Below are 27,898 nucleotides of genomic sequence, written 5' to 3'. Positions count from 1 at the left end.
TCCTTTCTTCATTCTTTAATAAAGCATGCATATTTACCTATGCTCCATTCCACAGTTGCATTGTCATTTCTCTGAAGTCGAACTTTGTTTTAGCATTTTTCACAGCAACACCCTGGTAGGTTATTATGAGGGCAAGGCTATTTTTCCAGTAAAGCACATTTTTTATTCTGTAAGGCTGACTTTTCAACAATCACAGTTTAATTACAAAAATGTAAGTTTTTAATCTACTTTACTGTAAAAGGAAATATATTTTGGCACATAATGATCACAAACAACAGAGCATTTAGAAAGGTTCAAATTGATCAGCATGAAAATGTACCTCACTGAGATATACTTACTTATAAAAACATATTGCCTTTGCCATGGGAAAACCTGGTGTTTAGTTCTCTAGATTTCTTTATTAGGGCATTTTTCTGAGCTTCATCAAATCGATTAACCTTGAGATCCTTATCACGATCAAATGGTATTCTCTCTTGAGGCTTATTTTTATCTTCAGCAGCCTTATTCTTTAATTTTTTATGATGAATGTCCATAAGAGATTCTGATCTTTTTGATTCCTGGAAAAAGTAGAAGAGCAGGAATAAAAACCTTAGCTTGTATAGATTATTGAGAAAACAAGATCATGAAACAGAATAATTAGGCAGCAACAGTGCACATTAAAAAGGGCTATTTACAAACCCCAAAAGGGTTTTCCAAACCAAGATATGGTTTCTATGAAGAAAATATATATCAGAGGCAAATTCAATTCAATTAAAATGAAGATATTTATTAACTACATGTCATGCATTAAAATATGAGTAAGAGAAAGGGAAAATAAATTCATTATGTTTAAGTACTAATAATTAAGAGTATAAACTAAGAACATGGGTGTGAAAGGAACAGCAATTACATTCTCACTTCATGGATGCACTGGTCTCTGAAGCGTAAACGGGTAGACAGAAGGGAAGACATTGATAGGTTAAAATAAACAAAAATGAAATAGAGAAATGAAGAGCAGAGAAGTAGCAAAATTCAAGGGTTGTACAGGAGATGGTGGCATGTTACAGAAGCAAAGAGAAATTTGTTCTATTTAGGTTCTTTACATTCTCTTTTTCCTTATTTCCCCCTTTCTTCTTAGCTAAGTGTTCACACTTTTGGATATATCTAGTAAGATAAGTTCTGAGGACAGGCAGAGCTTTTAATAAATAATAATAAATTAGGGATTCACTGTAGATTTCTGAGTAGATTAAGGGACAGGATATAATGTCCCAGTATTGAAGAATCAGGGAGGAGACAAAGGACTAGATAAAGGTAAAGCAGACCAACAGCCTTCAAAGTGGGGTATATGTATCTGGGGCTACATGGAGTGGATTCTGTAGGATATGAAAATGTGTGCAATTTTAAGATAATTAGCATGTGGTTCTCAACTTTTTCATGTAGCTTTTACTGACCTTTACTGCCCTCTAAAGCTTCTTGTCATGGTGCTTCTCCCTTCTTTATGGTCATAAAGAGACTATAGAATACTGTTTGGCACCTAACAGAGAAATCTGAAGTATTGGAATGAACCAAACTTCCTTTAATCAAAGATTGTTAAAGCCAGGAGGATTTTGTGTCCTTCTGTGTCATCAACATATTTCTCATGAGAATGTAGTGTCCTTTAGATATGGGTGTTTTGGCTCTTGCTGGAATATTCTGAATTTAGATATATTGAAAAGTGGGGCAATGGAAGAAAGGGGCAATGGAAGTTGTTTGCATAACAAATATATCTCTTCAAGGTCCTGACTACATTAAAGAATATACATGAGAGCAAAGAAGTGGAGAGAGCTCAGTGAATGCAAACAACAAGGCACGGTTGAGGTGGCAGCATCAATGGCAGCATCATATGTTATCCAGAGGACAACTGATGAAACTTATCTACCAACTTTAGAATTCAGAAGTTTCATAGGAATGATCACTAACACATTTATTTGAACAGAAAAAATGAAGTCAGACTTTCTCAAAGTTAAGTCTGACTTGGCTGATTAGAAAATAAGATATTACTGTCACTTAGATTATGTGGCAGACATTTCTAATAAACTGAATGCTCAATCTGGAGCTATAATGTGTTGGCAGAAAGTATAAAAGGCACTACATTAGTAAATATGTGTTTAAATTAGCACATTTCCATTTTTCCAGCCCTGCTCAATATGCTGAGTTAAACAAAGCACTTCCTTGTCATTTAATGATACTTTTAGAAACAAACTGATTTGCAAATCAAGCACTTCCCAATTATTTATTTTCAACAAAAAGGAGGTTAAAAAAATCAAATATAGTTAGAACAAAACAGGCTATCAGTAAATATAGGATGAAGAAATAGTCAGGAATTTAAGTCAAATTCAGAAAAATCTGGGCCCAATGACCATACTGAAATCCTCATACACTGCTGGTGGGAATGTAAGTTAGTACAACCACTATGGAAAACAGTTTGGAGGCTCCTCAAAAAACTAAAAATAGAACTGCCATATGATCCAGCAATACCACTCCTAGGGATATACCCTAAAGAATGTGAGTCAGGTTACAACAAAGGCACCTGCACATCCATGTTTATTGCAGCGTTATTTACAATAGCTAAGCTATGGAAACAGGAAGATGCCCCACTACTGATGAATGGATTAAGAAAACGTAGCATTTACATACAATGGAATTCTATATAGCCACAAAGAAGAATGAAATTTTGTCTTGCAGGTAAATAGATGGAACTGGAGAACATCATCTTAAGTGAAGTTAGCCAGGCTCAGAAGGCCTAAAGCTACAGGTTTCCTCTCATATGTGGAATACTGACCTAATACAAATGTGGCAATATTATGAAGACAGGTCACACTAAGGGGAGGTCACACACAAGAGAGGGTAAAAGAAGGAAACTAAGAAGGTGAATATGGTTGACGTACTCTCTATACAAGAATGAATATAGAATTTTTAAACCAGTTGAAACCACCACAGGAACAGGAGTAAGGTAAAATGAAGAAAAATAGAGGCAATGAACCAATTGGGGTTATAATACATATGTATGGAAATGTCACAACGAAACTCCCTGTGTAGCTACCTTTATTTTAAATAAGCAAAAATGTCATTTCTTTCTTTTTATTCTTTTTTTCTTTTATAAAAATGGAGAACAGAAGAGTGGAACAGATCCTGCTTGCGGGGAGGTAGGAGGTGGTGGGGAAAGGGTGTAGGAGGGTGAATACAGTGCAAATATTGTGTATACATGTACGTAAATGCACACCTATTGATACCTATTGAATGATACCTATTGAAAAGTATTCCAGGAATGGGGGGAGAGAGGAATAAAGGAGAATGGTGGAGCGGGTGAATTTAAATAAGATATATTTGATACATTGTATGAACTTTTATAAATGCCACAATGTACCCCCACCCAGCAAAATAAAAAAAAAAATGATCATCCTGAGCTTTCAACAATGTAGCTCTGCTGGGCGGTGGTGGCTCACACCTGCAATCCTAGCTACTCAGGAGGCAGAGATCAGGAGGATTGTGGTTCAAAACCAGCCTAGGAAAATAGTTTGTGAGATACTATCTTGAAAAACCTTCACAAAGATAGGACTGGTGGAGTGGCTCAAGGTAAAGGCCCTGAGTTCAAGCCCCAGTACCACAAGAAAAACAAAACAAAACAAAAAAACTATGTGGCTTAAATCTTATTTCCTAGCTGTAAAACAGCAGTATTTATACCAATAATTTTCAAATATTTGGGTGAGGAAGGTGTTAAGTGATTTTACAGTGTAAGGCACATAAGAATCAATCAATAAATGCTATGTTAAATGTACTGAGGATTTACTCTATGTAACCAACACAACATCTCTATAAATTAAATATTATTATTCCCATTATACAGATTTGGAAAGAATGAAAAAACAAATTAATGGGACCAAAGTGAAAAATAAAAAAAGAGATCCTCATGAGCTGACAGTTGAGAGATCATTAATAATTTTAGTAGATCAATATAAGGTTTAAGAAAATAAGTCAAATTGCTCAAAGAATTGAATGATATCACTGTAACAGACTATGTTCCATTCCTACTTACTTCTTTATGTAAACTTGGTTTCTTAACCCTTAGAACAATAAAAACAAACAAAACAACATAACAAACACAACTGATGCTGAAACCTTCTTCTAGCAGTAAGTAACATTCACCCAAGGACCAGGAACTAAGCAACAAAAAGTCTTTCATTAAGAGATTAAATTAAATTTATATTTAACTTTTTGTGCATAATAAAAATAAAATTACTTAACAAAATTTGCAACATACTCAATAATTATTTATCAAAATCTGCATTCACATTGTTTTGATCAACTGAAATTACAACTTAATCCAGAAGAAAAAAATGTGTTGACATTTAAACACTCAAAGGAAATTAAAAAAAAAGTGCTTTCCAATTTCAATTCCTGCACATATTTTTGTTGCAGAAATAAGATTTAACAATAGTCATAAAAGACTTTGAAGTATAAAAGTGAATTCCATTTCAGTAAGATTCTGTAGCAGAAGAGAAGCAAAATTATCAATTCAAGGAGGAAAAGGATGGAATAAAACTTCTAAGGAAGGAAGTACTCGTTCATATACATCTGTTAACAGATTATGCTAAATATGAAATTGCTACGTATAGAAAATGTCTGAGGTAAAGAGACAGTCACATGAAAGGAAAAGAAATGAGAAAATTAAAAATGAGAAGAGAACTAAAGAACAGTGTGGAAGGGGAGAGGCAGCACAAACAATGTATACACATGTAAGTAAATGTAAAAACGATAAAAGGAGAAAGAAAAAAACAAAGAACTAAAATACAGCAAAATAAGAGATCAGCTGGTGATGGTGGTCAATGTCTGTAATTACAATACTGAGAAGGCTGAGGCAGGAGGATCATGAGTTCATGGCCAGCCTGGACTACATAGCAAGATCCAGGCTGAGAAAAATAAGAGATTATATGCTTCGTTTCTTACTTACATTGTATGAGGATACTTGCTCAGCCAATCTCTTATCTCTTCCTGACAATATATATTCTTCATCCTTCTTAGTCAATGACTTCCTTGCTTCTTGTGTTTCCTGAAGAATGAACACAGAAAACACATTATTAAAGATAAAATAAAAAAAGAAGTACCATTATTTTTACTTAGGTTAAGTAACAACAGACTAAACTAAGTCAGGCTTATTGAATTCCTTCCAGTAAGAAATATTTATGTGCTTGATAAGGGATCAGTAAGTGGACCAGACCATGATTTTCCTGAAAATAAGAAAAACAAAACCAAACAAAATACCACTACCAATCAACTAACTGGAAGAAATCATCTACTTATCAAACTCAGGATAAGTTTTAACTAACAATGACAAGGTGTAGGGAAATGTGGCTTCTAAGGAAACCTATCATTATTATAAAAATATTATATTTTTATCATTAATATAAAAATATATTAGGAAAATAAATGAGGCTGGGGATGTGCCTAGCAAGCACTAAGCCCTAAATTCAAACCCAGTACCACAGAAAAATAAGCGGTGCATATGCTGGAAAAAAAGAAATAAAATTGTCTTTATTCGTAGATGATATGATGATCTACGTAGAAAATCCCTAAGAACTTACTGTAGAACTCCTGGAACTAATGAGCAAGTATAACAAAGATGCATGATGCAAGATCAATATACAAAATATATCAGCAATGAACAACTGGAATTTGAAACAAAATAAAACACAATTGTTTTTATAATAGCACACATGCAAAAATGAAGTACTTAGATAAACTTCCAATGAACTGTAATTGGAACAAATGCTATAATGATATTCTAGAGAATATACTCCCAAGGAATGAGGAAGGTTCACAGAAAAATGATAGAAAACCATTATTCTTAAGGCATATTTTTAGCTTTTTTTTTTGCTTAGGAAAAGCAAGGAGTCCCGCTTTCAATTTCTGCCTTAATAATGGACTAAATGTGCACTTAATAAAGTATATAAAAATAGGAATAGCTCATATCTCATTTTTTCATAAAAATTTTCCCAGAAAAAAGATGCTTTTATTTGTAAATACTAAGAGAAAAATAACATTTCATTAAAATGGAGAAAAAAACTTGACCCCTTTGATATTGAGGTATTAGATCTCATCAAGATTGGGAGGTGAGTACATAACAAACCTCAATCAATTAACTTAGGCAAAACATTTTCATTTCTTTCTAAAGAGTAATTGTTTCTTTTAGGCCATGTTGGCCAAGTGAATATGACAACATTAGAGATATGAGAGATGAATGTTGGGAAATCAAATATAAAAAAAAGTAAGATGAAGTAAGTACAGAAAACCTACCTACCTACTAACCTACAGTTAGTCACAAACTCCACACGGAATCAAAGACAAGGAATAGCTCTGGGTACTGTAGAGTTTGGATATAAGTCTGTGGCACTATAGGTTGTAATACAGCATTGCATAAAATTTTAAAAAATACCAGTAGTCTCTACTAAAAATACTGAACAAAACATTTCAGCACTGGAAAAAAGTGACAATTTCAAAAGAACTCAGTCATAGGGGTTAAACTCACTTAAGTTCAAACTGTAGTGCCTGGTTTCCACTTGCGCTATTTTTCTGTGATATTTTCCTCTGAGGAAGACTCCCAGCATATTGAGCTATAGGCTAGACATATTTTTACTCACCTACACTGGGAAACAGAAGGACTACATAAATAAATAAGGCTAAATAATAAAAACTCCAATATATCATTTTAAAAATCAGCTAAGATAGGCATTTCAACATTGCGGCTCACTCATACACCACAGCTTTTGTTTCTTCTGTCCTCATGTATATTGGTTCATCTCACCTTCCTACTACCATTTTCAGGTTTCCTTTAATCTTTGGGCCCAAAGAGAAATCATGACGCTGCCAGATGTACAGGCAGGGTGTTAAAACATGGAGATTTCAACGTACCGCCCACACTGCAAGAATGACACTTCTATCTCATTAACTAACTCTCCACCAAAATGAAAGCTTCTTAAAGAGCACTTTTATCTTTCTGTTACCTGCAACTCAGCATAATGCCTGGCAGAACAAGAATTCAATTCATAGTTACAGGAGGAAGATAGAAATCCTGAGAATTCTAGGTGGAACTGGGGCTTGAGCTCAGAGCTTCATGCTGGCAAAGCAGGCGATCTACTGCTTCAGTCATGCCTGCAGCCATTTTGCTCTGGTTATTTTGGAGATGGGGCCTCATGAACTGTTTGTCCAGCCTGGCCTTGACCCACAGTTCTCATCTCAGCCTCCACAGTAGCTAGGATTACAGGCATGAGCCACTGAAGCCTGGCAAGAAGATTTTTTTTAAGATATTTTAAAAGATATACTTTCATGCAGACAATATAATGTTGTATAAAACCCAGGGAATTTGGATTTAGGAAGGTTAAAAATGGAATTTGTGTTAATCGCTTACGTGCTCTGGTATGATCCCAGGAAAGGTTGCCTCATAGAGATTGGTTTCTCCCTGTATAAAATAAGTTCAAATAAGCATATGCCTCAGGGTTTTCTTAAGTTTTAAATGAGGCACTTCACTGGAAAACAATAAGCAAATGCGAAAGCATTCTTTCCTTATAACTGTCCTTCAGGAGAAAATCTATTTTTCCTTTGGAATCATAACTTCAAAAAGTAGTGCCCTTAAATAATTTTGCCTTGTATCTTTGGAGAATTGAACAAACATGACCCTAATACATGAGCAAACAAAACCTCTCACCTTAGCTTTCCTTTCCCTGTCAGCTGGAGTATCGGTCCAGATTGATCGATCTCCGGATTTGTCATCAGCTCTTCTCTTAAAAGTCCTTGGCCCAAGACCAAAATCTTTCATTTCTGGAGGAAGCTCAGTCATCCATGACTCTCTTGTAACTGGCTTAGATGAGTCCTTTAAGAGAAAAAAAAAGATAAAAAGAAAGTATATCTGTCTATCTATCATCTATCTATCCTGCACAATTGTTTCTCAATTGAGATTTTAAACTTAAAGACTTTAACAGAAAAGACAGATGTTTTTGTCAGATTCATTTGCCATATATGTTACAAGTACTTTTATCCAATTTGTTATTTTTTGGCTATCTTTTGCCATATAGAATATTTTTAGCACGCAAATTTACCAATCTTTTCCTCTATGATGTCTTGAGTATATAGCTCCTAAACGTACACACACACACACACACACACACACACACACAATTAATATATAAACATTATATGTTCACATTTATTTGTAAAACTTAAAATTTTAATCTATGGAGTTTATTTCTTAAAATATCTTTAAAACTTACATCATCTCCTTTGGTTAATTTTTCTTTCATTCTCTGGGCCCTTCTTTCAAACTCTGCTGCTACACTACAGTTGACTGGCCCCTTAGCAGGCATTGGTCCAACAGTATCCTCATCGTCACTGCTATCTGCTTCCTTTTAAAATAAGACATTACATTTAATCCAAAAGGAGAACACATGTTACAGAAAATGATCCTAAATTACTTAAATTTAACTGGAATGGATTAACCATAGACATAAAACAAAAAGGCAAACAGTGTATTGCTGACTCATCACTAAATAATGGGAGCTTTCCCCAGTGCAGAGTACAGAGATGACAAATACTCAGCATGGCATGTGGACTGTCCCACCTCTCTTCTTTTTCCCAAGTCATGGTAGACTTCCTTATTTTAACTCTGTTCCTGATGGACACAGATGTGAGCTTAGAATTCTTTTCAAGATAGTACTCTTGGTACTTATTACCAATTGGTCAGAGGTGACACATTTGAAACCAATTTTATTCCTGGTACATAAAAGGTGCTTTGGAATAAGATGCACATAAGCAGGGCAATCTTATCAGCCTTTATGAAACAGAAGTACTCTGCAATAACTCACAAAACACTGACCCAACTGAGCTAATTCAGTTCCAAAAGCACCTCATTTACCTCCCAAAATAGTGTTTAAAATTAAGTTGAGCTTGTTTTTATTAAGTCACTTTGGTGAGTCTGGGCTAGATGCTATATACTATAGGGCTTACAGGTTGTCCTTGTTCTCAGGAAAGTTTGTTAAGGTGAATAACATGCTTGTCCTTTAGCTCTGGCAGACAGTTTCCTCCTCTTATTTTTTTAAACTAGCAGGAACAGGTGTTCATTCATACTGTTTTCATTTTCCCTATTTACTACCCAATGGTAGCTTCTTATCTGTGGTATTTTTTTCCCCTAAACTCTACACCAATGCTATTTTTACAAATAATCAGACAATTATTTATTCTCTTATGCCTTACTCTTAACTACACACATACATTTAGTAAGTATGGACTTTGGCATAAAATGCCACATTGGATTCTTATGATAAAACTATGAAATGGTATCATTCCTGTTTTCTTTTTGAAGAAACCCAGGCTTAAATAAATATATTAAGAAAAGATAAATAACTTGTCTGCAGTATAAAACTAGTATCTAAGAATCAAATATTCCAAGACCAAAGGCAGCATTTTTGGACTTAAATTAAAGCAGCCCCTCTATTCTTCAATTCAATTGCTAGTAATTTGAGTGTTTATACCTTATTTTTACAACAGTAAACTTTTTGATTTCACAGACATTCTTAAACGTGTATTTGTAATTCCTTGCAGACATAAATACTTAGTGAAATAAAGTGACATATAAAAGATACAATGAACTTTTTAAACTACAAGAGACATGATGCCCATACAGTATTAGTATTTAAGATGGTGGGGTAAGCTAACAGTATTCATACTTCTATCTAATAAGAGATAGCTTTATGAAGATGTGATTTTAGCATGTCTTGGCAAGAATTTTTAGAAATAAATATTACTTATGGAGACATAAATAAATGCGGGAATGAAGAAACAAACAGAAAATTAGGTGTAATACAGAAACCACAATCTTAAGTCCAAATCCATTCTAGGTATGAAATCATTTTGGTGTCTGAATGAGTTATTTACCTTACTCAGAAATAAAACGGAGGTGATGGGGGGATTGATAACAGTGGGAGGGCAGAGGTGGTGGGAAAGGGGGTAGGAGGGTGTATATGGTACAAATACGTGTATACATGTATGTAAATGCAAAAATGATACCTGTTGAAACTATTCCAGGAGTGGGGGGGAGGGGGAATAAAGGAAGATGGGAGGGTATGAATCCAAGTATGATATATTTGGTACACTGTAAGAACTTTTGTAAATGCCATAATGTACTCTCACCCTGCAAAACAATGAATTAAAAAAAGAAATACAACAAAAATTATACACCCTTCTAGGTTATAGTTTGGACTGTAGAGTTAGACTCAGTTTAAGGCCCCATTTGCCACTGCAGGCCTTGTGACCTCATACATGTCCCTTATCGTTTCTAAGCTTTGGTTTTCATGTCCTTCAAATCAGGATGATAATAGCTCCTACCAATCACTGCTCTAGTGCAAAGAACCCTGCGTTTTGTTCATCCTCTTTGGAACTATGAAACTAGGACCTTCTCTAACCCCTGGGGGAAATTATCAATAATTCTAAACCATTCACTTTGGTCTCATTTTTATTGCCCATCTAACTAGCTTAGGCATGTATATCTGATAGGATTTTAGTCAAATAAATGTAAACAGGGGTCTACAGAAAACCTCCAGGAAAGGTTTTTCTCCTGCACAGGAGGTGAAAAGATTCATTTCCTTCCTGTGTATGGACATTGCCAACTGCTTGTGAATCTTAGGACTTTCACAGGCTTTTTGGAAAGATGAAAAGAGCCAAATAGTATAGTGCAGAAAGATGGAGCACTGGGTAATATAATTGGCTGTTAAATTAACCTGCCCTTAGTAAACTTACTTCTGGACCTCTTTTTGTATATGAAACACATTTTCCTTAATTTTAGAATACAGAATGTATACCACCAAGGAAATTACATAAACAACCCATTTGCTAAGTAAGTAGGTTAATGCAAAGTTCCATTTTAAGTTGAGTTGTGTAATCTGCAGCTCAGGGCATTCTAGCTGACAAACCACCTCCCAGGGCTGATTATATTATATTAAGTTTAGATGGTTGTGTTCATTGTAGCATCTAGCCAGTGGCAGGTGCTCAACAAATGTTAACCATTAGTATTATTGTGCATTTGATTTTTTTTTCTTTTCTTTTTGTGATACTGGGATTTGAACTCAGGGCCTCACCCTTTCTAGGCAGGCACTCTACCACTTACTTGAGCCACCCTGCCAGTCCTATTGTGTATTTTTAAATTTTGGGGTAAGTACTGTGAATGAGAGACTAGAGAAGCTCCTCTCTGATAAATAAAAACCTGAAAATCGAAAATATAAATATCTTTTGTGAAAGGTTTAAAGAGAAATTAAAACAAACAATTCAGACCCAAGAGTATCTTAAAGAGGTATAGTACCCTGCAATCCCTGCCCACTCCTAATGCTTACCTTTTAGTAAGAGAAGTTAGAGGATGTAGAATATGTGCCACCTAGGAAATTATATAAACTGCCAATTTACTACCTCAGTAGATTAGGAAAATAATCCAAGGGGCGAGTAAGGATGAGTAAGGGGGGGGAGGTAAACCTATAGCAAAGCATTAAGATGAAAATGATGAAAATCTGTGATCTTCACTCAGTTTCATTAGCTGCTAATATTTCACCACATTTATCTTTTTTTTTTTCCTACCTTCTCTATCGCCCTCCTCCCACCACCATGAGGAAGCCATCCAGCCAGGTAACACTTGCTTTTTTTCTGGACAGCACACTGCAGGACAAGGCCTTGGCCATAGCACACTTCCCTGTCCCTCTCCTAAGGACAGTAGGCTATATTTCTCTAGTGCTCTTCTTACAGACACAGCAGGATCTTGAGGCTGAGTTTTATGCAGGAGCTCAATTTAGTCTCTTCTTCCTGAGTGAGCTATAAGCTTAGGCTCTTGTTTCCAGCTCACATGCCGAGGAATTACTACTGGGTCTCTAAAACGACCGTGGTCCCCTACTGACTTGCTGTAAAAACTTGTGTTTTGGCTTTGAATTCTCCCAATGTTATTAGCACCTGTGGGTTTTCCTTTCTTGAGCTTAGCTGCAGCTCAGATGCATTCTAACTTTGTTGCTATTTTATTTCCTTCTAGTACTCCTGGTATGTAGCAGGAAGAGCTTCACCTGCATATGTCAGCTCAGTCTTCCATATGGCCAGAAGTCCTTCCTCTGGTAATTTATTCTTGCATTTAACACCCTTGTTAGAAAGGGTTCCTCGTATTTAGCCTGAATTCCTCAAAGTTACTCTGGTGAGATCAGTAGTGGAGGTAATAAGAATAATGACAATAATGACAATGGGAGCTATTTTACACACTGAATAGCCACTATTCTGATTTAATCCTTGCAACAACCCTATACAAGCAAATGTTAACAACCTGCATATTACTGATAATGAAGTAAGCTCACCTAGGTGTTAAAGCTTGGAATAGTTCTTGCCTACCTCCCTCACTTTCTTTTTTACCATTCTCTCCTCCTTTTCTCCACTCTAACCATACTGGACTTTTTTCTTTTTCTTCTTTTGGTGGTACTGAAATTTGAACTCAGGGCCTCACGTTTGTTAGGCAGGCATTCTGCAACTTGAGTCACTCCACCAGTCCTGTTTTGTGATGGGTGTTTTTGAGACAGGGACTTGTGAACTATTTGCCTGGTGTTGGCTTCATTCAAACCCTGATCCATCTGATCTCTGCCTCCTGGGTGGCTAGGATTACAGGTGTGAGCTGCCATCCTGGACTTCTTTAAAACTCACTTTCTTCCTGTCCACACTCTTATATGCATTCTTTGGAACAATGTTCCCTGCCTTTTTTGCTGAGTTTTCTCTCACTCATCAATCTTCATTCTAGGCATCTTCTTCAGATTAGTTTAGATTCCTGTCATGGTTTCATTTATAATATTCTCACCTTTTGAATAAGTTATAATGTTAGAAATTACTTAATGTACACATTTGCCATTACCTTGTAGGTTCAATGAGGACAAGGACTATGTCTAAATTTGTCACTCACTCAATGACTACTTCTGAATAGTACCAGGCGTTGGTGAGAAGACAAAAGTCTCTGTCCTCATGGAGCCACATCCTAGTGGAAAGATGTCAACAACAAACAAAAAGAAGCTGTAAAACTAATGTTATGTTTGGTGGTAATAAATAATACCATGGGGAAAATCAAAGGAGAGAGGGGCATAAAAGCAAAGGAAAGAGGGAGATTACTCCAGAGAAAAAGTATGAAGGGTAGTCAGCACACGCCTGTAATCCCAGAACCAGGAGGCTGAGGCAGTAGGATCAGGAGACTGAGGCCAGCCTGAGCTACTTAGGGAAGGTCTGTCTCAAAAAGCAAAACCAAAAACAATAATAATGCCTGGAAAGTCTTGGAGGTCAGCCATAAAGACATCTAGCAGGCCATACAGGGTAGACTTGGACAGCAGGTATAATGCTAAGAGGTAGGAATTGGCCTGATACATTTGAGGAAGAACAGTAAAGAGTCCAGAGTGGTTGCATCAAAGTAAAAGACAAAATCAGTGCTATGGATGCAGATTATACAGGGCTCTGTAAGGATTCTGGCTTTTCTAGAAGAGCAATTTGATGGTTTTGAGTGTTAGTGACATGAAGTGGGTTCGCTTCATGTGAACCTCAGTAGCTGCTGTGTTGAGAAGAGGCAGGAGAGGGACAAGGGTTAAACAAATAGGTGAAACATGAGGGTCACCTGGACCAGGATGGGTGCACGAGTGGTTAGATTCTGGATGTCTTCGGAAGGCAGGAACAATAGAATTTGTTGACAGATTTATTTTTGTGACTATATGCCTGACACATTCTCTAAAAACACTTGTTGAAAGAGTAAATATCTTTGAAGTTCATGATCTTCACTACTGCACTATATTTCCATTCAGCAACTTAAGTATAGCTAACTGAGTTCTCAGTTGAGGTGAGCAGGAGTCTCTTGACTATATGAATTCACTTATAGGAAAACACTGAGCATAATAGACTTGAGTATGTGATTTAAAGTCAGAAAAACTGGGTTTGAGCCATTGTTTTGATAGGTAAAAATTGTGTAAACTTGGGTGAGTTAGCCAGTATCTTTTGTCTTTCAAATTTTGAAGATACAGATAATATCTATTTTATGAGACTATTGAGAATGAGACCCACAGATGGGGAAAATACATTACAAATAATAAAATACAAATCTCAGCTATTGTTAAGAAGAAAAACAGCCTTCATTTTACTATAAAATCATTTGATACGTTATTTCATAAAAATCACTATCTACCAGTGCATGTGTTTTACACAGGTAACAGAGCTGGGTAGGAGAGACTTAATTTCGAGGTTAAAACCTGTTATAATCACAGTCAGAACCAAATTCTACTAAAGTAGAAACCAAAATCTACTAAAAAGCTCTTCAGTTTTCTCTCCTCTAGGTCAAATCACAATGATCCCTTAACTCTTCATCATGTTCTGTTATTTCTAACACTTTAAAGTCCCCTTCAAAGATAAGCAGCTTGAGTAGGCAATGTTTTGTTGATCTTGTTTTTTCTACCAGAACCTCAGAGTTAGAAATAGTTTTTGATTTCATCTACTTACGTTATGATCTTAAATTAGTCTGAATATAACTGAGTCTTAGGTTATATTTAAGTATAATCATTACAGGTACCCTTACAGTTCTGAGTTTGTTATATCTTTTTTAAATAAAAACTTTCCAAACCTTAGAGTTGAAATATGATGATACTTGTCCTGGGTCATCTCTGCTTTTGTCATTTTTCTGGGTAGATTTAATGAAACCAGGTGGCAATGCAGGACCTATTATAGGCCTGAAAAATAAAATGTACCTTATTATTCTCCCTGACTCTAAAAAACTGTTTTCAGAATAAAAGGTCACGAAAATAATAAAGCCAGATAATAACAAATGCTGAAAACAAGCATTTTATTTTTATTAGTATTACTTAATATTTTTCTACTAAGTGTCTTAAAAAACTAATTGTTTGCATTTTTACCTTTCTACTTGTTTGTCAACTAGCTACTAAATCAATAATTCTCAACCTTTGTGACAATGGTGAATGCTCACTTTTTTTTTGGTGGGGGCCGGTACAGGGGCTTGAACTCAGGGTCTTATGCTTACTAGGCAGGCATTCTACTGCTTGAGTCACTTCACCAGCCCTTTTCTGTACTGGGTATTTTTGACATAGGGTCTCATGAGCTGTTTGCTGGGGCTGACTTCCAACCATGATCCTCCTGATCTGCCTTCTGAGTAGCTAGGATTATAGGCATGAGCTACAGGTGCCTGTCTATGCTCACTTCTTGAAAAGAACTATACTAAGTAAAAATGATAATGTCTTTTTAAAGTCTTATGATGGATGTACTATAACTTGTGGAGTTCTTTTTCTATTTTGTGCTTGGCTTTTTTTCAGTTTGATGTTCACTGCCCACTGAAAAATGCCTTAAGAGCATCATAATCATAGTCAGAACTACTTAAGTAGAAACTGAATTATTCTAAGAAAATATCTAGCATGTGCATATGACAAATGTAAGTGATCATCCATGTGGCACAACAGCATACAAATCTGAATGCTGTGCTTACTAATGGTGATACAATAATGACATGCAAGTGTAGAAGAATGAACATAGCTCATCAAGACCCACAGACAGAGGAAAAGGTGTCACACTAACCACATTTCAGCCAGTGGGCCTGTCTCCTTGAAACAACCCTGGTCAGGGACACTCCATTTTGGGTAAAATTAATATCCAAAGTTAACACAAGCAGGAGTGACTGAGCTGGGTTAAGCCCATGCTCTTTTGAGCTACCCTACTGCTCCATTCTGAAGAGATTGTCATCAGTACAAAAGAGAATTGTCTGAATTCTGAACCTTACTATATGTAGGGAAATATAAAAGAGAAAGTATGTTTTCCATCTCTCTCATACTTCATACTTTTCCATTTCTTCATCCTTGCTTTTGAAGAAATTTCTTTTTTCTTTTTTTTTTTTTTTGGTGGTACTGGGGTTTGAACTCAGGGCCTCAGCCCTTGAGCCACTTCACCAGTGCCTCAACCCTTGCTTCTGTACCAGTGTTTTCCCCACAGCTGTCACTGGGCCAGTGTCACCTACCCAGGTGGCACTGAAGTTCTAAGCTGAATTTTCCAGGTGGTATTGCCAATTACAGCCTCAAAAATAGGTTTCCTGGCAGGAAGAATCAAAAAAGTCTGGGAGCTTATCCTCAACACTTAATAACCTCTTGTTTTCCCTCTTTGAGCATAACAATTTTGTATATGAAAGACAGGGAATTGGCCCTTTTTTGGCTCATTAGTATAAGGATTGGATGTTTATGCCACTGTGTGATATGTGCCTCTCTCAAACATTGTTATGATATGGGCACATTACTTGTCTGATGTGGAAAAAAAAAAAGTTTGGCATTGTCAGAAAGATCCAGTTTGCTATTATTTATAAGGTATAAGGAAGCACAGCCTGAGTTTTTTTCTGAGTACAATTTTTAGCAGTTACAAATGCAATTAGAGTTCAATTTTCTGACCTCAGGGGTTTTATGGAGATAAAATTTGTGGCACATAAAGCCTTAAAATATAGTAAATATAATATAACCACGGAATGCTATGCCTGTATAAGAGGTTTTTGGCTACAATGTATGTTACTAGCTATTTATTTCACACATAGGTTTTATTATTGCCAAAATGTGATTCTCAAGAAAGGAACTACTATAGATCTTCGGCAGTTGAGTACCTCTTATGCAAAATGTCTGGGACCAAAAGTGTTTCAAATTTCAGATTTTGGAATACTTACAATACACATAATGAGAAATTTTGAGGAGGGGACCCATGTCTAAACATAAGATTCACTTATGTTGCATATGCCCCTTATAAGACAGCTTTTTTGTAAAAAATACTTTTATACAATATTTTAAGTAATTTTGTGCATGGAACAAAGTTTGTGTGCACTGAGCCAGCAGACTTGTGGTACCATGCTGGCACTCAAAATTTTTGGATTTTGGAGCATTTTGCATTTCAGATTTCCAGGTTTGAGATGCTCCATCTGTAATGTGTTTTCTTAAAAGGAATGTTAATATTCCAGTGGTGAGCAGACCTTTTATGAAATGCCAGATCGTAAATTATAGGCTTTCAGGTTAGTTCAAGAAGAATTAATTTAGAAGGTAACACACATGTACAGGAAATCAATGCAAGTCAACTCCCTGTATAGCTATCCTTATCTCAACTAGCAAAAACCCTTGTTCCTTCCTATTATTGCTCATACTCTCTCTTCAACAAAATTAGAGATAAGGGCAAAATAGTTTCTGCCTGGTAGCAAGGGGGTAGGGGGGGAGAGGGAGGGGACAGGGGAGTAAGGGAGGTAGTAGGAGGAAGGGGGGAGAAATGACTCAAACATTGTATGCACTATATGAATAAAAGAAAAAATTAAAAATTAAAAATTAAAAAAAAATAAATAAATTAGAGGCTTTCAGAGCCACATTTGTGTCTCTGTGGCATATTTGTCTTTATTTTTCTAACTGCTCTTTAAAAATGTAAAAACTGGGCTGGAAGCGTGGCTCAGTGGTACAGCACCTGCTTAGCAAGCACAAAACCCTGAGTACTGAAAAAAAATTAAAAAATTAATTAATTAATTAATTAAAATGTAAACCTCATCCTTTGGGGACCATACAAAATAACTGCAGTAGACTGTCTACCCCTGCTATATCTAAAAGGACCAGAGTTACATAGAAATTAGGAGTTGCCAAATGTGATTATAAACTCTGAATATAAAACAAACAAGTATCTTTTCTACTTATTCTTGCATATTGATACAGTGCTATAAACTATAAACAATGTAGTAGGTAATTTTATATTGGATATTAAAAATTTTTACAGTGCTGAGAGGAAGACAGACTGTATACTTACTCTGGGCCAGGCACCACAGAAGACACACACACAACCTGCATATACACATACATACATGTGGATACATACATACATACATACGTACATGTGTGTGTGCGCGCGCGCACGCACGCATGCATAAAATTCAACCACAACAAGTCTGGGAAGTACATAGCATTATCCTAGTTTACAGATGACAAATCTGAGGTTCAGAGAAAGTTAGTCAAATTGTCTAATATGACATTGTAAGGATTTGTTTCCTCTCTCGATAAAAACAAAGAAAACACTGAATTAGAAGTCAGAACATCAGCATTCAAGCCACAGGTATACCACTTATTATTGTGCCACCTTATCATTTTAAAAAGGGAGAGAGGGTACTAATGTACCCAGCCTACCACAAAACACTTTTGTGAGTATCAAATAAGAGATGTGGAAGTTTTCTATAGTCTATAAAAGTGTATAGACTTTTATAGTTTATTGCAGAAAACTCTTTCATGAATTAATAAGACACTGGCTGAAACATTATGCATTGTCACCTGGGAGGAGAATCATCTGGCTTTTTAAATCCAGGAGGAAGGGCTGGTCCAAAAAATCCATCATCATCGTCATCCTGGCTTTTCCTCTGTTTTCTAAAAACACAGTAGTGTATCTTTATACATATATGCTCAATAATTTTCACAGAGAAATACTAATATTTAAAGGAAGCACTAACTTTAACTAGTTGTACAAACACTGAGACAATAAATTAACCTAGCCAAATTTTTAAAAATGGACATTACTATAGTTATTAATTAATCTTTTTCTGGAATTCATTGTTCTAAATAGAGCTTGGGGTTTTTTTTTTTGAGCAGTAAAATATCACCATTTTATATTTTATTTAGTATTGAACATACCACTAAATGAAATAGAATAGTCTTCTTAGATGTTTCTCAGTAAAATATGTAAGTTTAGTTTTTACTCTCACTTATGGAAGGGGTATAAGTTGTTCTTTCTGCCCCATAACTTTAAAATACAGTGGAAAAACCTCGCTACTCAATAATAAACAAAATTTCGACTTCTTATTTATATGATCCCTGGTGGGTAACTAGATTAGAAGGAAATCATTCATTTATCTAAACTAAACATGCACTGCATTTAAACTTTTAAAAAGAAATTCTTTGGTTTATTTAGAATATTTAGTTACCTCAATAATACCATAAGGAAAAAACTCCTATATAAGAATTCCATTGTGCTATAGATGTAGTTAGTGATAGAGCACTTCTCCAGCACACGCACACACACACACACACACACACACACACACACACACACACACAAGAATTTTATTGAAATTCTAATGTCTCTACAGTTCTACAGTCATCTACTACTAGAATAAACTCCTTTGTAAAGGTATAGTTCATGATGAAATGCCACATGAAATAACTTTTTCCTGTGCTGTAGAAATCCTTCACTAGCTATGTGCTCTAGCCAACTTGCACAAGTCTGAAGATTGGTTTATCGTATAATTTAAATGACTTACATTGCAGTTGGTCCACTGTCATCTTCAGATTCTTGATTTCCTTCTTCGGACAAAGAACTACTGTCCTCATCACTGTCTGATGAATATGAGCTACTGCTTTTATAATTAGGGGGCAGAGCTGGTCCTGCAGCTAAAGAAGATTTGTTGCATGTATCATTTCACTGAGCCCTCCTTGCTGATAGTTTTCACTTTCTTTTCTGAAATTCACAGCACTGCCTGTCTATCCCTTATCATAGACTTCCACCTCACACACTGCTGTTTTATATACAGTTTTCTTTTCCAACTCCAGGAAGCCAGATGTCTTGTCTTATACATCTCTTTAATGAGATTCACAGGATCTTTGTTAATATCCAAACTTAAATCTTAACAGTAACATAATTTCTCTGATAATATAAAGTTTCTGAATTGGTTAGTGCATCAGGCAAAACAGCTTCCTTTTTTCTTGTATATAGCATATGGTACACAATATTTACGTATAGTCAAAAAACAAACTTGCCACTCCATACTATATCAAAAATCAAAATAATTCATTCTGGTTTCTAAGAATCACCACTTTAAAAATGTTATCTTTACCACCATCATCATATTTCTCAGGGTGTCTTTTTTTTTTGAGCTGATTTTTCAAGCAAATCCAAGTTTTACTGCTTGTTGGTAGTGATACTGAGAAGAGAATGAGGATGCATTGTGACAGGGAGTGGGGAAGGGTCTTCTGAGCCCACTCACTTTTCTCAGATACTACTAATCAGTTGGCCTGGAGGAGGCCTGAAAAATGTGATTTTCAAAAAACTGTCCCAGGATATCATTCATTCAATATTAGTAATAACAGAAACTTCAAAAACAATAAGTAAGTGGCAATATGTCTTGAATTCTTACGTGCTATGTACTGTTTTAAGAGATTTACATTCATTAACTTATTAAATCCTGACAACAATTCTGTTAAGGCAGTATCATATGTATTTTTCTCTTCAGATGAGGAAACCAGGCACAGAGAGGTTAAGTAAGTTGTCCAATTTCACACTAAATAGTGGATCTAGAATGGGAACCCACAAGTTGATCTTGCCATGCAGCCCAGGCTGGCCTTGAACTGTGATCCTCCTGCCTCAGCCTCACAAATCTGGGATTACAGGCATGTAGCACCTCCCAGCTTGAGTAAATACTTCTAGAGAAACAAACATAAAAAGAAAGATCAGCCAGGCACTGGTGACTCATGCCTATAATCCTAGCTACTTGTGAGGCAGAGATCAGGAGGATCACAGTTCAAAGCCATCCTGGGCAAATAGTTTGAGACCCTATCTCAAAAAAAACTCAACACAAAATAGGGTTGGCAGAATGGCTCAAGTTATGGAGCACCTGCCTAGCAAGCATGAGGGAGGACCTGAGTTCAAACCATAGTACTGCCAAAAAAAAGAAAAGGAAAGAAAGAAGATCAATCGCTATAGCTAAAGTACAGCTACAAAAACAGGAAGAATATTTGGGAGAGTAAATTCAAAGACAGTGGTAAAGGAAGGCCTCTCTGAAAAGGCATTTGGATAGACTTAAAGATGAGATGGACAGTGGCCACGCAACAATCCAAAAGCAGAATGTTTTAGACAGAGGAAGAGCAGTGCAGAAGTCCTAGGGAGAGAACAAGCTTGGTGTGCTTGAGGGACAGCAAGGCCAGTATGACCAAAGCAAAGTAAGCAAAATGGAAAGATGAAGGTGGCTAGCATAAAGGGGCCAGACTGTATACTGTGAAGTCAGGTTCTTTGGCTTTGAATTCCAGCTCAGCCACTTCCTAGCTCTGTGACTTGGACAAGTTACCTAACCTTCCTATACTATACTCTTGCTTATAAAATGAAGTCAATAATAGTTTCAACCTCCCAGGACAGTGGAAAAGATCCTCTCAGCTAATACATGTAAAGCTCTTGTGTAGTGTCTGCCACATAGTAAATGTCAATAGAGGCTAGTTTAGGATATGAAACTTGAATCTTAATTATACAAGAAAGCCATTGGGAAGTTTCATATCAGGAGAGACATGACCTGAATTGCCAAAAAACAAAACAAAATACACACACACACATACACACACACACACAGACAAACCAACTTATAATACAAAAGTGGCACATTGTTATTTTGAATTTCAACAAAAAATTTGTAGATACATGTTTTTTTGGGATTTTGGGACCTTGTGCTTGTTAAGCAGGCATTTAACCACTTGAGCCATGCCCCCAGCCCTTTTTTGCTTTAGTTTTCAAACAACTAAATGTTTATACCTGGGCTGACCTGGACTGTGATCCTCCTATTTACCCTTCCCAGGTAGCTGAGATATTGGCACACACCACCACACCCAGCTTTTTATTGATTTAGAGGAGGTCTCACAAACTTTTTGCTCAGACTGGCCTCATGGAACCACAATCCTCCCAATCTCTACCTCCCAAGTAGCTAGGATTACAGCTATGCACCACTGTTCCTGGCTGATACTTGCTTTCTCTGTTATACAAGAGCATAACAAGAGTCATTTGAGTTTTGCCTAAAATATTTACTATCTGGTCCTTTACAGTAGAAGTAAAGTAGATCCTTTGACATGATTAAATCATGGAAATATAAGGAAGGAGCAATCCTCGCCTTAGCAGGTGGCAAGTAGAGATGCTAGAGAATGATTCCTAGAAAAAATGATGGTTGGGCTGGAGCCTAAAAAACAAGACAGCTGGGCAAAAGGAGTAGGGATTAAAGAAGAGTAATCCAGGCAGAAAGAGGAGTAGTTAGTGGAGGATAAAAAGTAGAATTTTCTTAAAAGATGGGAAAGATTTGAATATTTTGGTTAAATGCTAAGGGCATGGAGTCCTGATGATAAGGGAAGGGTTCAGAGTAAAGTGGAAGGAATAGCTTTGGAAGGACATGGTAAACCTCTTCCATTGTTACCAAAGAGACAACAGAAAGACATTTGGGAAAATTTTAGTTACAGTAACAGAAAACTGGGAAGTTCACTTATGACGGCATCTAATTTTTCAATAAAATAGAGGTAAGAGACATAAAGTTTAACCAAGAAAAAGTTTTAAAAGCCATGAGTGGTAATGGAGGAAGAGAGCTGAATGGTGAAACCTATGGGGATTACTGGGCAGTTAGAACGTAGTTAGGGAACAGATTATAATTTTTAGTATTGTAAGGTTTCTTTTAGCAGCATTTGGCAGCCAAGGCAGAGGTTCACAGAGATAATCGTTTGCAGTAATCTAGGACTATTTTTTTCTGGATGGGTTTATCACAATAGTCAACGAAAGAGGGCAGTTGAAAACAATGAATGGGCCCTACAGTCTAAGTGGAGGAGGAACAGAAGTAATAAAAAGGAGAACAAAAAAAGATAAAAGAGCATAGAAGGTTTGATGAGATTAAAAAACAAAAATAAAAGACAAATGAAACTGAGTGAATATGATGGGCATATAAGGGGTTCTTGCTGAGAATGAGATTGAATTTGGAGGTAGAACAGGGTCCAGTGTATGACTACATGTGTACCTGCTTTAGTGGAGGTGAAAGTCACTAAGATGAGGTACTAGAGTTAGTTATCAAAATAGCCAAGGCTCCACTTAGCTTTCCAAAGCAGCATCTAGGGTGTGTGTGGGTTGGTCTTAAAACATTTGTGCCCCATGCTGGGCACCAGTGGCTCACACCTGTAATTCTAGCTACTCAGGATGCAGAGATCAGAAGGATTGTAGTTCAAAGCCAGCCTGGGCAAATAGCTTAAGAGATCCTATCTTGAAAAAAACCTTCACAAAAGAGGGCTGGTGGAGTGGCTCAAGGTGTAGGTCCAAACCCCAGCACTGCAAAAAATAATAATAATAATGTGATCTCAGAAATTTCCCAGCAATTTCTAGAGTATGTATTTGAGTCTCAGACCTATGGGCTCCCTTCCTCCTTTGAACTGGTCACTCTTGTTAGTGATTTCTTTCTGGGTAGCTGAGTGTGAGGAACAAACAGTGATACCAGACCGGTATGTGGGTATGGAATCTCCACATGAAGGAAATTCTGAGGTGTGCCGTGTAGATGAACCTTGAGGATGTCATGCTAAGTGAAATAAGATAGTTACACCTGCCCCCGCCCCCATACTACTGCTTGATTTCATTTGGGGTAGTCAACGTCATAGAAAAGGAAAGTAGAATGATAATTGCCAGGGACTGGGGAGGGGAGGAGAAGGGAGAGTTTCTGTTTAATAAATACAGGTTTCAGTTTTGCAAGATGAAAAGCATTCAGGAGATGACAGAGGTTAATATGATAGATCTTATGTATATTTTACCAGAATAAGAAAGGAAAACTAGTCAGGCACTGGTGTGTCTGAAGTCTGTAATTCTAGCTAGTTGGGAGGCCGAGATAAGGAGGACTGCAGTTTGAGGACAGCCTGGGGAAACAGTTCATGAGACCCCCATTTCCAAATTAAGCAGAGGAAAAAGGACTGGAGGTTCGGCTCGAGCCATAGAATGCCTGCTTTCTAAGCATGAAGCCCTGAATTAAAACCCCAGTCCCACCAAAAAAGAAAGAAAAGAAAAGAAGGGAAAACTATATGCATGCATATACGGTCAACAGATTTACAAGGAAGATGACATTATAGTATGGTATAGTGGAGAAGGAATGGTTTGTTGAATAAATGGTGTCAGGCTAATTGGATACACTTATGGGGAAAAAAATCCCTATCTCACACCGTACACGAACATCAATTGCAGATGGAATGTGGAAGCAAGCATGTAACCTGAAACAATAATGCTTTATAATATAGTACAGTTTCATAACCCTGGTGTATGTAAAGATTCCTTAAATAGAATACAAAAATTCTACTATAAAAGAAAATAAGAATCAGAATACATTAAAATTAAAAGTTGTTGTTCATCAAAGCACACTTATGAGATTGAAAAGGCAACTACAGAATTAGGATATTTGCAATACATACAACTGAAAAATAACTTGTATCTAGACTAAATAAAGAACTCTACAAATCAATAAGAAAGTTCATTGGAAAAATGAGCCACAGACTTGAAAATAACCAAAAAACATGAAAAGCTGGTTAATTTCATTTCTCATTAGGAAAATACAAATTAAAACTACCAAGATATACTGCTTCAGAACCCTAGATTACCTGCGTTCAAGCCCCAGTACTATTATAAAAAAACCAAAACAAAACAAAAGCCCCCGTCAGATTAAAAATGCAGGAAAAAACTGGCTGGACAAGGTGGCTCATACCTGCAATCCCTGCTACCTGGGAGGAGATTGGAAGGATTGTGGTTTGAGGCCAGCCGGGGAAAAAAGTTAGTGAGACTCCATGTCAAACAACAAGCTGAGCATGGTGGCATATACCTGTAATCCCAGCTATGAGGGAGGCATAGGTAAGAGGATCATGGCCCAAGGCCAGCCCCAGGCAAAAATGTGAGACCCCACCTGAAAAATAACTAAAGCAAAAAAGGGCCAGGGCATGGCTTAAATGGTAGAGTGTCTACCTAGCACCGGCAAGGCCCTGACACACTGAATGCAAAATCCAGTACTGCTAAAAACAAATAAACAAACAACAACAACAAACCAACTATAAGGCTTGTAGGTCTATTAGGGAGATGTGGAACAACTAGAATTCTCTTGCACGCTGAGAAACTTTCATAAATTGAAAGTTTATGGGGGATCTACAATAAAACATGTACAATAATACATAGCAACACTTTTTGTAACAGTCAAAAATTGGAAACTTTTCAAATGTTCATAGCTGTATAAAATGGGTAAATAAGTTGCAGAACATTCACTCAATGGGATTTACTCACACTTTTCTTAAATTTTAGTTGAATGGACACTTCCTAGCTAAAATAAGAACAAGACTTATTTTTAATGTCTGTATCAGAAATGAGACCTGGAAGGAAACCTCAAGTATTAACTTGGCCTCTGGGCAGTCAAAGAAGGAAAATTAGATTCAGAAATGGTTGGGATATTCTTTGGTGTCAGTCTACAAATTAGAATTAACATTAAAGACAATAGATACATACAAAGGCATCTTGAAAAGCATTTGCTTGGTACATAGGAAATGCCCATATATGTTAAGATAGAGAAGCATAGTGAAATGTGGAGACTGATACACTGACAAATTATTCAGATACAGTGTATTAAATAAATGTAACTAAACGGGGAAACCCTGAGAGTAAAGAGGAAGGCATGACAATCTTTGGGAGACTTCAAGAAGATGACACTGAGATGACATTTAAGTTGAACCTCAAAGGATGGGTAGGAGTTTGTCAGGTACGTCTATGATCTGGGAATCTGCCTGGGCCTCGATATCACCATTTGTAACGTAGGGACTGTTGCTGGGAGGATGAAATGATCGAATGTGTACTGATGAATTAACCCAGCGTCCAGCTCGTATTTTAGCCTGTAATTTAGCGCCGAAACGATTATCAGGTCAAACTTCGGTTTCTGAGGAGCCTCCTTCCCACTGCTAGGACTGGGAAGGGGAGTTAGCTCGGGTCGGACTGCACTCACTCCCTACTCCTCCGCCCTTGAAGGCCCCAGACTTTTCCTCCAGGAACAGGGCCGAGCGGGCCTGGCTGGCAGGGCACAAGCCGCCGCTTACCGGGGCTCGGGTCCCGCTCCTCGTCGTCCGCTGTCCCGTGGGCCTTGAAGCCAGGCGGCAGCGCCGGCCCGATCAGGTCCCTCGCCATCCGCGGTGGCGACACCGGTCTCTCAAGCAAAACTATCCGCGCACGTCAAATCTATCCAAAAGGCAACCCGCCCTGCGCCGCGAATGCCGGAAGTTTTTCCGGCGCCTACTAATGACGTTACAGTCTGTGATTGGATGAGCCGTGTAATTCGCAGTAGCGGAAGTGACGGTTAAAGTCTCTTCCACACTCTCATGCTTTGCCAGGCTGCTTCGAGAGTGGCATGGCAGATCCGGCTGATGATTTCGTGGTTCCTACCGGGTGGCTCCCAGCCCCCGAACTAACTCCCGCGTTGGGGCCCCTAAGCGGCACCGCCCTACCGCGGGACAACTGGGCGCTCTGGGCAATGCCGCCGCCACCGCCACCTGCTTTGTCTTTGCCTCTCGCGGCTGGGTCAAAGCCTTCAGAGGTACAGCCACCCATGCAGGCCCAGTCTCTCTCCGGGGCGCCGCCCCCCTTCGATGCCCAGATTCTTCCTGGAGCGCAGCCCCCCTTCGATGCCCAATCCCCCCTTGATTCTCATCCTCAACTCAGCGGCCAGGCTTCTTGGAATTTACAGCCCTCGACATCTTGGTACTGGAGACAGTCTCCTGATTGTTTCCCTCCGCATCAGAAGTCCCACAACCCTCCAGGTAAGCCTCTGTTCCTCACGGTACCCTTTGACCTTTCTTTTCCTCATTTCTGCCTTTCCTTTCTGCATTTCTCCCTGCATTATTGGAGTCTGGTAGTTAATGCCTCAAAATATGTCGTTGTGGAGTGTTTCCCCAGCCTGTTCATTCAGCTTAGCTGTTATTTATTGAATTTCAACTATGCGTCAGGAGGTGTGAACAAAACACAAAAATCCTTATCTTTATAGGAGTTAATGTCTTCCTAATATGGGAAGACAGACAGTAAGCAAAATAAAACTGTGTATTAAGGGTTAATGAGTGCCAGATGTGGTGCTTCATGCCTGTAATCCCAGCACTCTGCAGACCGAGGCAGGAGGATCATGAGTACCAGGCTAGCCTGATCTACATAGCAAGACCCTGTGTTAAGAAACCCAAAAGAAAACAAGACAAAAAAAAAGAAGAAAGAATGAGTACTGCGTCTAGAGATAAAATAATGAAGAAGAATGCAGTTTTAAATGTCATCATCACTCATAAGGTGACATTTGAGTAAAGACCAGGGAGGTGAGAGATCAGAGCCATGCATACACCTGGATGAGAAGGGATAGAGGCAGAAGGAAGGGCAAGTGCAAAAACTTTGATGTAGAAACTATACATCAGAATGGAAGCCAGTGTGGCTAGAGAAATACTGATCCTGGGGTATAGTTGTAGAAGACTGGGGAAGAGAGCAGCCTTGGTAGTAAAGGGAAGTGACATGATTTGATTTATATTTTAGGAGGATTACTGTGGCTCCTGGTGGAAATTGAATGAAAGTTAGACCAGTTAGGAACCTGTTGCAGTTGCCCGATATTTATTGGGGACTTGGGCCAAGTGGAATATGTGGGGTGATGAGTAGTTAAATTCCAGATATGTTTTAAAGGTGGAGTCAAAATGACTTGCTTCAGGATAGGATGTAGGATATGAGAGAGAGAATAGCTTAAAGGCACTTAAATTTTTTTTGCCAAACAGCTAGGATAGAGTTGCTATTAACTGAGATAGGAAAGGATGTGGATGGAACGAATTTGGAAGACTTAGAGTTGAGTTTAGAATATGTTCATGTCAAGTAAAGACACTGAATAGGCTGTTAGCCATTAGTCTGTATTTCAGGGGAAATTTGTGGTTGGTGTTATAAATTTGGGTTCATGGATCATATTTTAAGACCCAAGAGTGTTCACCTAAAACTGTTATCCAGCTCTGTATAAGACCCAATTTATATTAAATTGAATCCAAAAAAT

At 37.5% G+C, this 27,898-nt stretch overlaps 2 protein-coding genes and 1 non-coding gene across 5 annotated transcripts in view; 2 read left to right on the top strand and 1 right to left on the bottom strand.

Moving 5' to 3' along the window:
• On the bottom strand, positions 1-26,124 carry Gpalpp1 (GPALPP motifs containing 1). Of its 2 annotated transcripts, XM_020183389.2 has the most exons (9): positions 25,935-26,124; positions 19,361-19,490; positions 18,378-18,470; positions 14,669-14,774; positions 8,283-8,414; positions 7,721-7,885; positions 7,424-7,474; positions 4,970-5,068; positions 1-557 (listed from the first exon to the last, which is right to left on the bottom strand). In XM_020183389.2, exons 1-9 carry the CDS (start codon positions 26,020-26,022, stop codon positions 339-341), a joined length of 1,083 nt encoding a protein of 360 aa, XP_020038978.1. In that variant the 5' UTR covers positions 26,023-26,124; the 3' UTR covers positions 1-338. The 2 variants fall into 2 exon arrangements, with proteins under 2 accessions (XP_020038978.1, XP_020038979.1); XM_020183390.2 differs by lacking the exon at positions 7,424-7,474.
• LOC141413260 (small nucleolar RNA U13) lies at positions 16,246-16,349 on the top strand. Its single transcript, XR_012438055.1, has one exon. It is a non-coding gene; the product is annotated as a small nucleolar RNA U13 (small nucleolar RNA).
• Positions 26,125-26,196: 72 nt separating the features above from the next.
• The window catches only part of Nufip1 (nuclear FMR1 interacting protein 1), a 50,813-nt gene continuing 49,111 nt past the window's right edge, over positions 26,197-27,898 (top strand). For both annotated transcript variants that reach the window (XM_074043354.1, XM_020183388.2), the window contains exon 1: positions 26,197-26,651. In XM_074043354.1, coding sequence (XP_073899455.1) covers positions 26,243-26,651 — 409 coding nt within the window. In that variant the 5' untranslated portion in view covers positions 26,197-26,242. The remainder of the gene's footprint in view (positions 26,652-27,898) is intronic.

This window comes from Castor canadensis, chromosome 10 (assembly GCF_047511655.1).
Source record: "Castor canadensis chromosome 10, mCasCan1.hap1v2, whole genome shotgun sequence".
Classification (NCBI taxonomy): domain Eukaryota; kingdom Metazoa; phylum Chordata; class Mammalia; order Rodentia; family Castoridae; genus Castor; species Castor canadensis.
This window is presented reverse-complemented; position numbering and strand designations above follow the sequence as displayed.

Coding starts and splice junctions, on each gene's coding strand:
- Gpalpp1 (XM_020183389.2), bottom strand. CDS start 26,022: ATGGCGAGGGACCTGATCGGGCCGGCGCTGCCGCCTGGCTTCAAGGCC. Junction 19,491..25,934: donor GGAGCGGGACCCGAGCCCCG/GTAAGCGGCGGC, acceptor AATCTTCTTTAG/CTGCAGGACCAGCTCTGCCC. Junction 558..4,969: donor AGCAAGTATCCTCATACAAT/GTAAGTAAGAAA, acceptor TACTTTTTCCAG/GAATCAAAAAGATCAGAATC.